The sequence below is a fragment of the Indicator indicator genome, chromosome 2 (genome assembly GCF_027791375.1).
Source record: "Indicator indicator isolate 239-I01 chromosome 2, UM_Iind_1.1, whole genome shotgun sequence".
Classification (NCBI taxonomy): Eukaryota; Metazoa; Chordata; class Aves; order Piciformes; family Indicatoridae; genus Indicator; species Indicator indicator.
In genome coordinates, this window is record NC_072011.1 from 53,537,812 (window position 1) to 53,552,757 (window position 14,946).

Genomic DNA, 14,946 nt, shown 5'->3' on the forward strand with positions numbered 1-14,946 from the left:
GCCTGGTTTTTTGGTGGTTTTTTTTCTAAAGAAGAATTTGGAAAATTTCCCAGATAATACATCTGCCCCTATTACTTGCACCTTGGAGTGTAAGACCAGCCAGGTTGGGAGTAAGTACAACTGCATTTATTAGCAATGAATAAACTGATCTATCTTTTTCTGGATTAGCAGTGGGAGATCCCAGACACACTAAGGAGTCTGCTGACTGACACGTACAAGCTGGCACACTTTTGTGTCAAAAATGTACACAGCTGCATGCACACTAAAGCTGTTCCATCTATAAAGCACAATTGCCAACTACTTGTCTTCGCAGATGGGTAATAAAAGAGGGTCTCAGCAACTACACAAGTGTACAGTACAATTAAAGAATATGTTTCATTTCCTTCAGTGTCTTCCTTTCTGAACTGTAATTTTCTGCTGTAATTTTCTCTCCATCATGTTTTGGAAGAAGGACTGCTGATGCACGTAAACCCCTAGATTTCTTATTTGCCAAAGCCTTTGACTTGCCAGGTACCTGAAACATACATAACCAATTGACTTAACCCAATTGCCAGTCATTACCAGCAGACGTCTGGACAAATCGCCTGATGTGTTTTGATTCTAGGTCATCTCCAGATACTCAGGACTACCAGCTGGTCAAAAAGAAGAATGTAATTCAAAGCATTAATTATATTTAACTACACAGGGTTACCAACCAACAGGTGCCAGTATGAAGGGAGATTTATTTTATCTTCTCTCAACCTGTCTGTCCAAACACTCTCACATCATCCTAGTCATCTCAATAAACCTTATTCAAGGCGTTAGTCTTACCTTATGGAGCATGACCAAATCTCAGACTGATCTGGCACTTGGGTAGACAAGTGTTTGGGCTTGCTTGGTTACAAATAGACAGGCATGTCTGTTTGTAACAACCCCAGTAGTGCAACACCCTCTTCACTATCACTCTCACAGATTTCTGAACGGTAGGAAATTCAGTGATGCTCATAGTCTTTACCTACTTGATCAAACTCTTTAACTCTACTACAGTGATGGGGCTGACTGGAGCTCCAGTGAGAATAACTGTAACTCACAATTCCTTTGATGTTTATACCATCACAACTGACAAAAGAAAATCATCAAAGCTTTTTTTTAGTAACTGTATGGTAAAGGGTGTGAACTGATGTCAGAAATACCATCGAGCAATTTGGATGAAGAAGGAGCCCAACAGCTGTTCCTACAGACTCCTGCATAGAGACAGGTTTTGCAAGTCAACATGGTGTCAATACTTAACTAACACATTATCACTTGTTTTTATTATTTGACTATCAGCCAAGTAAGCACCTAGCAAAAGAAATAATTGAAGAGATCTTCACCTTTCTTTTTTTAAATCAGATTCACTGAGTGATCATAGAAACAAGAAGATGATTTTTCATTAAAACAAACAAACAAACAAACTTGAATTTACACTCATGTGCTTAAAAGTACCAAGATACCTGTGCACACACATTCTTGCCAGAATTACCGGCAGTGACCCAGAAGACAAGGCATGTTACAGATGAGTGCTCTTCAAATCTGCAGTGCTCTTTTGCATGTCAACGATGATGTGTGGGTTTTGCAGAGCTTATTTGCCTTAACAAACAAGGCTTTGTACCAGATTAAGTTTTATTACACTGTGGTGTGGCCTTTGCACCATCAGCATGCTGTCTACTGTGTGGTCTCACCACTGCCTAGATCCCTTTTGGATTTCCCCTTGCTGCTGTAGGTTTCATGACGAGACATACATAGATGCACACATCCTTTTCATACTTCATGCACGCCAATGCAATATTTGACCTATAGACCTCTACAGTATCTCAAATATGCATGTTCATTTAAAACAAACAAAATAAAACAAGCCAACATACTGTCTATATATTTGTTTTATCTAAGAAATGAAGAGACTAGCAAATGATGAGAATCACAGAACATACGATAATTGGTCTGATTCAGTCTGAAAGACTCTGTTTCAAAATAAATAACTAATCAGAAAAATGAGGAGACAATACCCAAACCCCCCAAAACAGCAGACTTCTGTCAGATTAGCATGTTTTTTCCTTTCCTTGACAAAATAAATACGGTCATAACACAAATGTTCTGAACAAGGAAGAGAGCACTTTTTGAGTTTCTACTCATCCTCAAAACTCCTCAAAAAAGGATACCAAAGAAAACATGCCTTAACATTCACAGTAAATTAATTGAAAAGTTTTTATCCCAGAAAAATAAATAAGGCCCATCTTTTGTTTGTCACTAGGAAATGAGTCAAATATGCAACAATATTCATCATCATCATGTCCAAAGGCAAGGGAATAGAAATCCCACAGGTCCAATAACATTTTCCACAGGCTTTTAATGTAAGGATCAAAATAGCCCATGCATCACTAACAATCACCTTATGCTCATAAATTAAGAGCAACATATTTTACCATAAAAATTCTATAGAAGATGATAATCAATGGTAAAACAAATGCAAAATACAATTGGTACATTTTGTAAGTCATTTAATTAATTTACCTGTAAAGTAAGTATTGGTAGGAAGAGTGGAACTAGCAAATCTGTAATATCCATTTCCTGGAAAACGGATCCCTTTCATTATTTCTGTACTCAATGTAGCTAAAGATGCATCCATCCTTTCCACCTGGTAGATGGGAGAAGGTCCATTAAGTTCTTCAGGTTCATCCCAATTTATCTTTACTGTTGTGCTGTTTATTCCTTCAACATGAGGGGCACTAAGTTTTCTTGGAGCTGTGCATAAAAAAAATATATGCATATTAAATATTATTTAGGCATCACTATTATCCATAATATTTGGGACATAATTTATTGCACATAATTTTTGCAAAATATCCTGCTTCAGTTTCTGATCGTCTTTAAAAAACACAGCTATCAAAAAAAGCTTAATTTAAAAATCCAGACAAACAAAGAAAAAAAACCCTTAATCTTTAAGAACTTACTTCTAATTCCAAAAGAAATACCTTGTTTGTTTATCTAGGCTTTGGATAAATGTCTGTAGTGCTATTTCCAAAATATTTATATAGTTTTTTCCACAATCTTTAAGAATCTGAATGAATCTCTTCATAGAAAGTCTATTGGTATTCCTTCCTTGATTAGCTTCTCATGACATACTCACTGTGAGCATGTATCTGTATGACTTTCAGCATCGGATTTGAGCAAAAGACCAAGGGAGTACTTGGACAGCAAATTAACTCTTGTTACATCTCAGAAGTAGTCTTTCATTAGTGAACTTATCAACAGCAGAATAGCAGCTGTTCACTCACAAAACTGAATGAAGGTCCTATCAGGTTGTGTGATGTCATGGTGTGCACACAAGACATTAGTGTATGTTCAGATATTTATTCAGCTCAAGAAAATGATCCTCTCCAACTTTTCTCCACCAACAGTGGTGCACAGTAGGACTCCATAGAAGTTTGCTTCCATGAAGGTATTAGCATAAGACAGTTTTATGTTATTAGAATGATCCTCCTACCATTAAAACCAAAACTCTGGCATTCTTTTAAACATTCTGATAACATTGGTCACTCTCCAGCTGAGTTATGATCAAATTTTATTTATTTATTTTTAAAAATAATGTTCAGTAAGCCACTGGAGGGCAGCATGACCTGTTTGGATAATGGCAAGATGGCCATACAGGTGGGAAGGAAATGGACCATGACTGAAACAATAAAAGATATCATCTAGATAAGTATAAGAACACTCTACTACCAAAAGAATCTACATTCATCTTATCTTGCTTTTTTTCCTTCCCCTTTTTTCCCTGATAAAGACTTAACAGAAGTGAAATACAACACCAACTTGTAAAAATTGGCTTTTCCCATAATGACATAGCGAAGAGCAATATATGCTTTTCAAATACAATAAAAGCTAAATTAAACTGTGGGCCTTCAAAATCTGGCATACTACCTTCACAACACAGCATTGTACATAGCATGAGTTCTTTAGAGAAGAAGAGATTGCTTCATTAAGAATGAACTAATAACATCCTTTTAAACATTTGCGCATTTCCAAGATCATTAACATATTTTTCATTTTTCCTGTAATATGCTGCTGTTTTTTTCTTTCTTTCTTTTTATTTGCCCCTTCCCTCTAACTTGATATTCTTAAAGAAAGCAGGCAGTTGGGGAACTGGGAAACTGCCAATGACACTATCTGCCATAAATTCCGGCTTAGGCATCATTTATGACTTCACAATCTAATTAGTATCTCACGCTACAGTAGAAATTTACAATGTCAAAACTGAAGAAATGCAATGTGAGGTCACAAGCTTTCCTGCATAAGCAGGGCACAGCACTAATGAATTGTGGTATTAATGTACAAGTTTAAATAGAAAACATGGTTTAACAATCAAAACTTCACCTTTGAGGAAACAAGTGTACGTCAGCATTTTAAATGTGAACATAAGAGGTTGAGCCCTCCAGTTCAGCTTACTGATGGTAAAACAGAAATGCTAAAATTCATTATTTCTAAACCATATACTGACAACTAACACTTATGACAATAACTGTATCTTCCTTTAAAGTCTAGTATTAATAAACGGCAGTTACTTGGACCATAATTATGGCATCTCTGATATCCAAACCTGAAGCTTTTATGGGGCTTACGCAATTAACTACTTAAATGCATCGTAACACTTGCTTCTCTGACAGGGAAGTATTGATTTTTTAATCATTTTCCAGTCTCCTCTAGCACAAATAAATGTACTACAGTTACAGTTAATGCACTGTGTACACGCATTAAACACTGGCATGACACAATTTATTATTTTGTGATATATGGAACAGAAGCCTACCCTTTCAGAAAGTAACATCCTTGTTATAGCATTAGTATTTAAAATACAGTCGCATTGATGCTTAAGAATCATTGTCCATCAGGACAGTGGAAGACTGTACATAATAGTTACAGAACTTAAAAAAACACCACCAGAAAAACAAACAACCCACAAAACAGAAAACCAAACACTGCACAGGAAAGGCAAGACTGAAATCTGTAGCACTAGCCCAGCAGGTTACTAAATGTTGAAATTAAAAATATTCAAAACTAAAAGAAACAGTATATATTTTCCTAAAGGTGTCACTGTGGTACCTGTAGCTACTTTCTGAAAGATGAACTGACTACAATTTTACTTATTCAATTTTTTTTAATCTTGTCCTGTTAAGACACATCTGTCAAAATAATGAGCATACTACATTTTAGTGGATTCAAAGTCACATTTTGTGTATTTTAATTATGTAGTTTTAATGTCTTGCTATATTATATATATTTAATATATTATAAAGCTAAAATAGTATTTAAAAGCCCATGATTACTGCATGCCATTGTGTAGCAGAGGCCACTAAAAAAGACCAATAAAGACAGATGGTCCATACAGCTTATGTTGAAGTCATATATCTAAATATAGATGTTGCTACACAGGTCATTACAAATAAGCCTTTCCCATGTGTTTATGCACACACATGTACATTAAAATGAAGTTGGTAAGTAAAGAGCAGTTAATTTTGTTTTGTTTGAAATAATATCATTTTAGTTTTAGACTCAAAGACAGATGCCAGCATTTCACTCTGAACAGATGGTAATTCCATCTAATAGTGCATCTCTGTATTAGTAAGGTCTGTTGTGTATACAAACAGTAATAAACACTAGGTAAGGATCAAAATAAATTTTAATCGTTGACATTAAATTCTGGCAGCCACAGTTCTGAGGATACAATACTCCTTTCTCAAGTCTGTCAGGTTTACTAATACAACTGCTAAAGGTTTTCCCTACTCTGCCAGACTCTTGTCCCAGCAATAACATCTTTACACTGTGGCTAAATTTAACAGGCTTACATATGTTTGAATAACCACTGTTAAGCATACTGTTGGTAGATATTTGTGTGCCTTTCCACAGAAGCCTTCATTTCATCAATCTGAATAGTTCAGGAAAGTAACAAAAAACTATATAGTTTTTAATTACTGTTCAGTTGAATTCAAAACAGAAACACTGGCAAATTTGAGGACAAAAAGACAAATTTGAGGATATAAAGAAAATATATTGGTTTTCATCTGGAGTTTACTCCTTGCAGGTAAAATTGCATGCCTTACTACTGATCATCCATTTCATTTTTGCGACAAGTTATTAGTCCAGAGGACCCTGCTATTACCATAGCATTTCTGGCATGATCTTGTCTTTCTCTGCACTTCATGATAGTATTAATCATTTCAATATTAAACGAGTCAAGAAATAAAAATACTGTCAGAAGGCTTAAGTATTATTTTTCAGAATATTCTTTAGAGTCATTTGGGGCTCTTCTCCAAAAAAGAATAAAAGCCACCCATAATGGACATCAAAAGAAAATTTAATAACAGGAATATGTTACAATCGTATTTCCTTAAAAATAGATGTAATACACAGTATTCTTAAAAAATCATGGAAAATATATTGCTTCCACCATATGGGACAACCAACGACTCACCAACCGATTTAAGATGCAGCATATTGAGCTGACCATATGTTACAGTGCTGTTGAATGGCTGAGTGATTCATGCCCGTCACATTCTAGTATATCAATTAAAGCTCCTTGAAGTCTGCATGATTTGTGTCTCTGTTATTAAACCCTGCTAATTCATCCCACTTACACATCTGTTATAAATCTCTAGGAGTGCTGCATGATTCATGGCAATCTGTGAGCATGGTACAGCAAATTCTTCTCCTTGTAATTAACAGTAAATTGTTTTACTGCCATGCAATGAATTTTTCAGTTATATTGCAAATGAACTCCTAAATGCACGGTTCTTTCCTAAGGACTGACTTATATTATTAGGCAATTAAAAACTATTGCTTTGAACCAAAAGCTTTTAATCAAGAGGAATGCAACTTAAACATAGCTTTTAAACCTTGCAAATATGACACAGAGGGAAAAGAACAAACTGAGCTATTTTCTGAAGTAAAATACATGGTTGATAGGGTAAGAAGATACAAGTAACTTTTGAGTCCCTAACTTCCTCATACTCAAAGAGCAGTTCAACTACGGCTTGAACACTTGGCAAGACGAGTTTGAGCAGATACCATTTATCTCAGAAGGTACTTAAGTCATCTGTCATTAAGAAATTTCTCAGATTACTTTACACTTTTCTAATTGTAAAACAGTGTCTTTAGTCTTGAAATAAATAATTGGATAATTAGCCAAGCTGAATCATCAGAGGATTCCAATGCTGCTCAAGTGTTCTTGTCAAAGGTGAAGCAAATTCATTTCAGCTTTGCCTCTGCAGCTTTCTGAAGAGGCTTTGATTTTTCTCCTGCTACATTCTTGGCAGCAGCCTCAAATTCATGAGTCCATACATCAAGTCAGTAGTTTAACAACAAATGAAATTAAATTCAAAGAAGGGAAACTAATTGAAGGACAGCAACAAAAGTGTTTGGTAATGTGCTTTTTAATATGGCATGCCACATTTGCATGATAATTTTTCCTTTTTAGCATGGAGTAGAAAGTGACTAGCTTAATGAGGGATTATTCAAGACAGGAATGAACAAAATGCATTCATAACTAAGAACAAAGATTGTATTATGAAACGGAAACAGGCAACTGCCGAGAAGTAACTGGATGATTGGTTTATGCATTATGAATAAAAAGGTAGAAAAATATTTATATTAGTATTCACTAATGACTATATATACAAGATTGTTGTAATTAAAATTATAAATTAACATATTAAGAGTGCTTGTTTAATCACTTTGGGTCCTATTCACAATGAAGAGACTTACATACATGCATGCAAAACAATCTCCGTTTTCAGGCCAGCAGCAAATGGCCCTCATATTTGTCTTCTTTAACAATGGAAAATATATATTACTTATTACCTCTTTAATGTTTCTCTGTGATTTCATAATTGAGGCATAGCATTTCATAGAAAAGCAGTCTATGACAGGTGTAAGCAACTGCTTGTATTGCCATGACAAATGTGTTGAGGTTTTTGAAAAGAGGTTGCATCGGCCCTTATTCATGAATGGTAAAAATGGACAAATCACTCAGATTAAAAGGGTAATCAAAGAGAAAATGACATCACAGAGTGTAAGACAGCCCAGAAAGCCCATCAGCATCATTAGCCCAGCAAACCCAGAGGCAGCTCCAAAGCCACCAATACAACTACTTGAGAAATCTGCCAAGAAGCCAGATGCAGCTGGTGCTGGAAGAATATCTTCTACAAATTAGCTTCTGAACCCTGTAATTGCTATCAAAAGCAAAAGATCGGGAATAAAATGTGCTAGGGTAAATGGCAGCAACCACAAAGTCATACTTTGGTGCATCTTAAAAAATGCTTTTTAAATGAAGTTGAAAAAAAAATTAAGAAGGGCAAAGGAAAGGCAAATTTAATTACAAGATATAAGCTCAGTCACCCTGTAGTTAATGAAATATAGCTATATAGATTGTTTAAGGCACCCTTTGACTATCTGATTGGAGAGGGATAGCATAAGCAATTGTACTAGCCCAAGCACCCATACAGCCAGTTCCATCCTGTTGAAATGTCAGAAACTGATGGACATAAAGGTGTTTCTCTGCCTAACTGAAAAAATTGGAAAACATATACATTTTTTTTTCCTTGGTAGATGCTGCAAAGAATACTGCAAGCAATTCATAATTTTATGCAAACACATTGTCAAAATAAAATCACTTTTAAGGGTCCAGGTCTTTCACTGGTATCAGCTAGATTTGTTTTGTAGATTCCAAGGTACCAGCTCAGAATCCTACACAACATAAAACCATAGAGTAAGAAACGCTTTGGAAAAAAAAAATAGCCTAAGAACAACAGGTTCAATTCCATTCTCAGAAATAAACAGGAATTTGAACTCATCAGAACCTGGAGAAAGGAGTAAAGAAAAATATGGCTCTAGATGTTGAGATGAAAAATGTGTAATTACTGTCCATTATTGCTTTCAGCGACATACATGCAGTTCCACTTGATGATCTTGGGGTAGCAAAGACAAAAAAAAAACCATAAAGCTCAAATCGGATTTGAAAATTTCAAAGTATTAAAAATTAATTTTTTTCCTCATCCATCATCCAAAGGTTTCAACAGCAGGTGCACAATATTGCAGTACATAAAAAGTATTTGAAATACCACAAGAATTTTGAAATGCACATCCATTACCATTTAAAAAAATGATCAAAAAGGAATGAAACATTAATTATATGAGTCTTTAAAAGACAACTATTTCTGTATTTTTAATCTACATACATCAAATTGAGATTCCCTTTCTGTCCAGTTACCTTCCCTCTGATTAACAAATATGAGTTAATTCTCTTCTTCCATTATCTTGACATGCTTCCTTTGATCTTTCATTCCAGTGCTGCATTACCACATAATATTGATCTTCCAACACTCTGTACCATTCTTGGAGCTGGTCACACACCAGGCATACCTGTGCAAGTTCTTTTATTTCACAGCTATTTTTCTTCCTGCTTTCATATGCATTTGTGACAGCCTCCACTCAGCTTTTATGAAAAATAACTTGATTGTTAATAATTTTGTTTTGCTATTTCCTTCTTCACTCTCTCTCCCCTGAGATTCTTCTGGCTTCTCTGCTTTTATTAATATTTATAAATATTGTAGGTGTATCTATTGCTGAGGAAGAGATTTTTTTGACCATCTGACAGACTCAGAATAACAGAATCACAGAATTATTGAGGCTGGAATAGACCTTTGAGATCACCAAGTCCAGGCTATGTCCTAACATTACCTCATCTACTAGACCGTGTCACTATGTGCCACATCCAATCTTTCCGTAAACATCTCTAAGGATGGCAACTCCACCATCTCCCTGGGCAGTCCATTCCAGTGTCTAATTGCCCTTTCTGTGAGGATGTGCTTCCTAACATGCAACCTAAACCTCCCCTGTTGCAGCTTCAGGCCATGCCCTCTCGTCTTGTCACAAGTTGCCTGGGAGAAGAGCCTGACCCCCACCTTGCTACAGCTTCCCTTCAGGTAGTTGCAGAGTCTGATAAGGTCCCCCTGAGTCTCCTCTCCAGGCTAAACAACCCCAGCTCCCTCAGCCTCTCCTCATCAGACTTTCCCTCCAGTCCCTTCGTTGCTCTCATCTGGACCCGCTACAGCACCTCAGTATCTTTCTTGATGTGAGGGGCCCAGAACTGCACACAGTACTCGAGGTGAGGCCTCACCAGTGCCAAGTGCAGAGGCAGAATTAGTTTTGCTGGCCAAAATATTCCTGATACAAAGCAAGATGCCATTTGTCTTCCATGCCACCTGGGCACAAAGCTGGCTCATGTTCAGCTGGTTGTCAACCAGCGCTCCCAGGTCCCTCTCTGCGAGGCTGCTCTCCAGCCACTCGTCCCCCAGTCTGTAGCACTGCATGGGGTTATTGTGGCCAAAGTGTAGGATGCTGCACTTGGCCTTGTTAAGCCTCATACCGTCGGCCTCAGCCCATCAACCTGCCTGTTTCAAGTCTCTCTGAAGTGTCTTCCTACCTTCCAGCAGATTGACACTCAAAAATGGTGCTCCACTGGGACATATGGCTGATTTTAGTTTTCTTTCAGTCTCCTTCTGCCAAGCTACTCATGATATATCCCTGGCGTATGGTTGCCTACACTGAATCAGGTTGGAAGAAACCTACTTTATATGTTTGCTTCTGGATTATTTTAAGTTATACTCCGAAAGATTTCTCATTAAATGATCAGCAGATTGTTCCTGATGCTTCTACTCCCAGCCTCAGGTCTTTCCCCTAAATTCTGCTCTTCTTTTTTCTTTTCTTTTTTTTTTTCTTTTTTTTTTTTTAAATTCTTCCTCCAAACTTCTTTCTTACTTTCCTCAGCATTTTTGTTTCTAATGATTTCCCATCCTTGTTTTTATTTGCTGTGTTACACTATATAAAAATAAACATGTTGCCAGAGAAAAAGAATGACAGATTTTCAGGTTTTTATAATACTATTAAAATCAACCTAATGGGTATGAACAAAGCTTTAAAACTGCTTGAGACTTCTCATGGCGAATTTTAGAAGGCATTAGCAATTTCAAAAGCAAGACAGTTGGACATGCCAAAATCACAGTCATCAAGGTATCCATTGATTTAAATGTTCCATGTGATAAATGACTACACTTCACACATGGAAGGAGTGGAGGTGGTTTTTTGTTATCCTTCTCAGGATCAGAGGAGAAGAATTAGTCTAATTTAGTATAACCTCTAGCCCAACTTGGAACACAATTCAAAGCTCCTGGATTGTGTTACAATGCAAGGCAACCATCATGTTGGAGCACATTTCAGTCGAGACTTCCTCCAAGAAGCTCCCTTTGCCAGGTCATGGAGCAGGACTGGCATCTAGCCAAGGAGGCTGTCTCAGTGCCAGGGAGACATTCCTTCACGAAACACAACTCCCCAACAGCCCTAGAAAGACGATTTTAATTTCATTTTGCACCATTCAATGACACAGAAGAATATTAATGGACTAAGACCTGATCATCCATTTTTACAAATGATATGGACTGGTTTCTCTAACTTTGATCCAAGTTTGATCTTACTTTGCTCTAAAATTCATCACATGAGTAATGTTTCTTTTAAATTTTCTTTGGAAACACAGATTTACTGAACTCCACAAAGCAGACCACGCATGCACACTAACTGTATGGAGACTATTAAACAATTTTCTCCAGAAATTAAAAATGTGAATGGCAGAATGTAAAACTACATGCAAAATTTAAGTACCTTACTTTTTATAGTTTGTCAAAATTTGAGACATTGAATTAGCATGCTTTAAAAACAGAAAAGGAAGCCAACACAGGACTGATTCTTTGCTTTAGAGGCTTACAACTGTTAGCAGGAAAAGGCTACACTGCAAAAGAACTAATAAATAGGGACGTGTCTGTTATTCTATTTTGTATTCTCCTGTCTCCTCTAATGTGATAGGTCTCTAAGTATTAACACAATCAGGGAGGAGATGGTCATAAACAAGCTGTCAAGCATAACTAAGCTATTGTTTCTGAATCTTTTAATAAATGTATAAATGCAAAGTTGGATCATTTGTAGTAATAAAGTGTCCTGTTTAGGCCAGATTTGTTTCCATGGTTATCAGCACAGACTGGAATGCTGTTCCTTGCACAGCTGTGTAGTATGGGATAAAGTCATACTCATACAAGTAGAAGGCTCTGTAGATGGCCAGCTTGAGGCCAGCAGTATGAGGAAACAAAATAAATTTTGAAGTCAGCAATTCAGCAAGAGAGAAAACTGACAGAACAATCTTTGCTCACTGAAACACAAAGACTGTTTGGTGAATGAAGGAATAATTAATCTATTCTCCACTTCAGAACAAACAGAAATGAAAGTAAATACATTAAGAGCAGAGAGCAGACTATAGGTAATATCCAAACACCTTAGATTCCACTTTAGTTCATGCATATAAGGTTTCTTGATTCCTGGTTCTGGGCAACTCCTCATTCCCTGTCTGGAAGCTTGTATATCCCTGCATTTATTGCACAGAGGAGCTTTGATGGAATTCAAGCAACCCAAATACAGCCCAAGAAGCCTAGGAAAACATTATGCACAGCAGAAAATTTCAGATTTTTTCCTACGGGAGACCAAATTACATCAGAGAAGTAATTTCAAACACCATCATCACAAAAGAGAGAGGACAATACCACTAATTGCTAAATTAAATAAAACTAATACTGTGAAAGTAATTAATGTGTTTTAAATGCCTATGCAAAAGCAAACTGCAATGTTAAGCAGTCAGCTCTCTGCAGGTGATCACCAGTATGTCACAAAGCATGGATTCTGAGTTTATACTTATAGTATTAAAGAGCTGTACTGACTACCTCATTTCATGAATAAAGAGACTTACAAAACTGATTTTTCCTAACAATTTCTCTCTTAAAACCCTCTTCATCCTCTGATGTCTAAGAAGTGAGTTCTTTCCAGCCTTTCCTTCAAAGTAAACACAGTCTTTCTCCACCTCTGTTCTGTTCTCAAGCTTATTTTCCCCTAAATTTGTAGAAAGTTAGTACCTTGGAAATTCATGATGTATGTGGTTGACATTAACTCAAAATCTGAAAATGTATTAAGGTGCACAGGCACACATATGTACTTCCTTAAGCATTGTTTCCTTAGGAAATCATGAGTATAGACATCCACAGACAAAAAAGTCTCATAAATCTCAGGGGCTAACCAAGCATTTTCAGCAGACCCAAAGCATGCATTTTGCTTCTAATTCAGGCACACTATGTACATATGTCAGTTTAATAGGAAAACCATACAACTCTTCCTTCATGGGTTAAGCAAAGCATTGGCACAGCATGTGCATTTTCCATGCTGTCATGCAAACATGACTGAAAAACCCCAGCAACACATTAACAATGTCTTAGCATCAGAAATGAATGAATGGATTCAGCCACATTTACCATTTAAATAAATGGAAACAAAAATGACATATCCATAACTTGCAATTGAGAGAGCAGTACACAAATCCTCCTGCCATAATAGCATACCTTAAACCTTCACTGAAAACATTTTGGGTTTCATCTGTCAAGATAAACAAATAATAATTAAGGAAGTCACTTCCTATTAATACAACACCTACTCCTGTCACTGTGCATCAAACTATGATCATCTTAATGGTATTCATTAGTGAACTGTGTGTCAGATTTGCACTTTGATACAGACTGTTTCCTTACCAGCTGCCAAGGTTTGCCCCATGCCTGGCTCACTGGTTACACAACCAATTTGATTGCAGAGAGTAACAGTAAAGTTGTATGTCCTGTAAGGTTTCAATCCTGTCACTACATAGGATAGCTCATCAGCCTCAGCTATATGCAAAACCTGCAAAGCAAACAGATTGGAAAATGACAGTTGGTAAATAATATTTTCATTTCTATTAATTGATGGCATGTTCACTAACAGGAAACTTGTCTCTGAATTTGCAGATTCCTTCATTTAGATGTGGAAAACCCGGCAAAGACTGAGGCAGAGGATTGTTTTGGAAAATCCAAACAAGCTAGGATTTAGGTGATAATACTTCCCATCACACTGTTTTATGAGGTAATAAGCCAGTTCCTGAGTGGATAAATGAGGAAACAAAGTTATTGCCTCATAAAACTGTGTGGTGGTGCAGTTATCACTCCAAACAGTGCAGCTACAAACTAGATGACAAAGATGACACTACTAAGTGGTGAAATCTGACCACCATTGAATCAGTGACATGATGAGCAGGCACTAAGAGGGAAGGGAATAACTGATACATACAGACATTTGAAACTTCTTTACTTGAACATTATTTTAAGCTATCAGAGACAGGGGAACTGAATAAGCTGTTGTATTTTAGTTAAGTTCTTTATCAGATGTTTATTTAGGTGAAAAATCTTGGGAGCCTGTGACCAGAAGCAATTTACATTTCTGTATAGTTGCAACAGACCCAAGAGCAATAGCATCCCCACTTCACAGACAAATAAACTGAGGCCCATCTGTGATTCCACTGAAAGAAAAAATCAGCTCTGAAACAAGAAGTACAGTACCATCCCACATGCTGATTACCGATCATGTTTCTTCGCTCATTCCTAAGCTTTTAGCAGACTACTACTGCCATCATATTTGTTCATCAAACCCAGACGTTCAAGTATTTAAAACCACATATTTAGACTTTTAGAGTTGGGTTTCTGCTCTTTTAGCTTTCCCCACTTCAAAGACCTGTCCGTTATTGAGAAGGCCAGACAGGTACCCTCCTACAAAACATGACTTTAAGCATATCAGCAAATACAGAAATAATACAGAATCAGAACATGCTAATATCAAGACAATATAAATATTGTTGCTCAATCTCATCCCTCCTCATTCTGAATCTCACCCTCTAGCAAAAAAAAAGGCAGCTCAGGGGTCCAGCTTAAAACCTAAAAGTAGTGTATAACATCACCGATCACTCAAGAAAAAAAATAGATCAAC

The 14,946-nt window shown here is 36.6% G+C and overlaps 1 protein-coding gene across 1 annotated transcript in view; it reads right to left on the reverse strand.

Annotated features, from left to right (window-relative positions):
- The window catches only part of USH2A (usherin), a 414,010-nt gene that overhangs the window by 298,104 nt on the left and 100,960 nt on the right, over positions 1-14,946 (reverse strand). Inside the window, exons 19-20 of the mRNA XM_054394908.1 lie at positions 13,686-13,830; positions 2,530-2,760 (exon numbers count right to left, since the gene is read on the reverse strand). Coding sequence (XP_054250883.1) covers positions 2,530-2,760; positions 13,686-13,830 — 376 coding nt within the window. The remainder of the gene's footprint in view (positions 1-2,529; positions 2,761-13,685; positions 13,831-14,946) is intronic.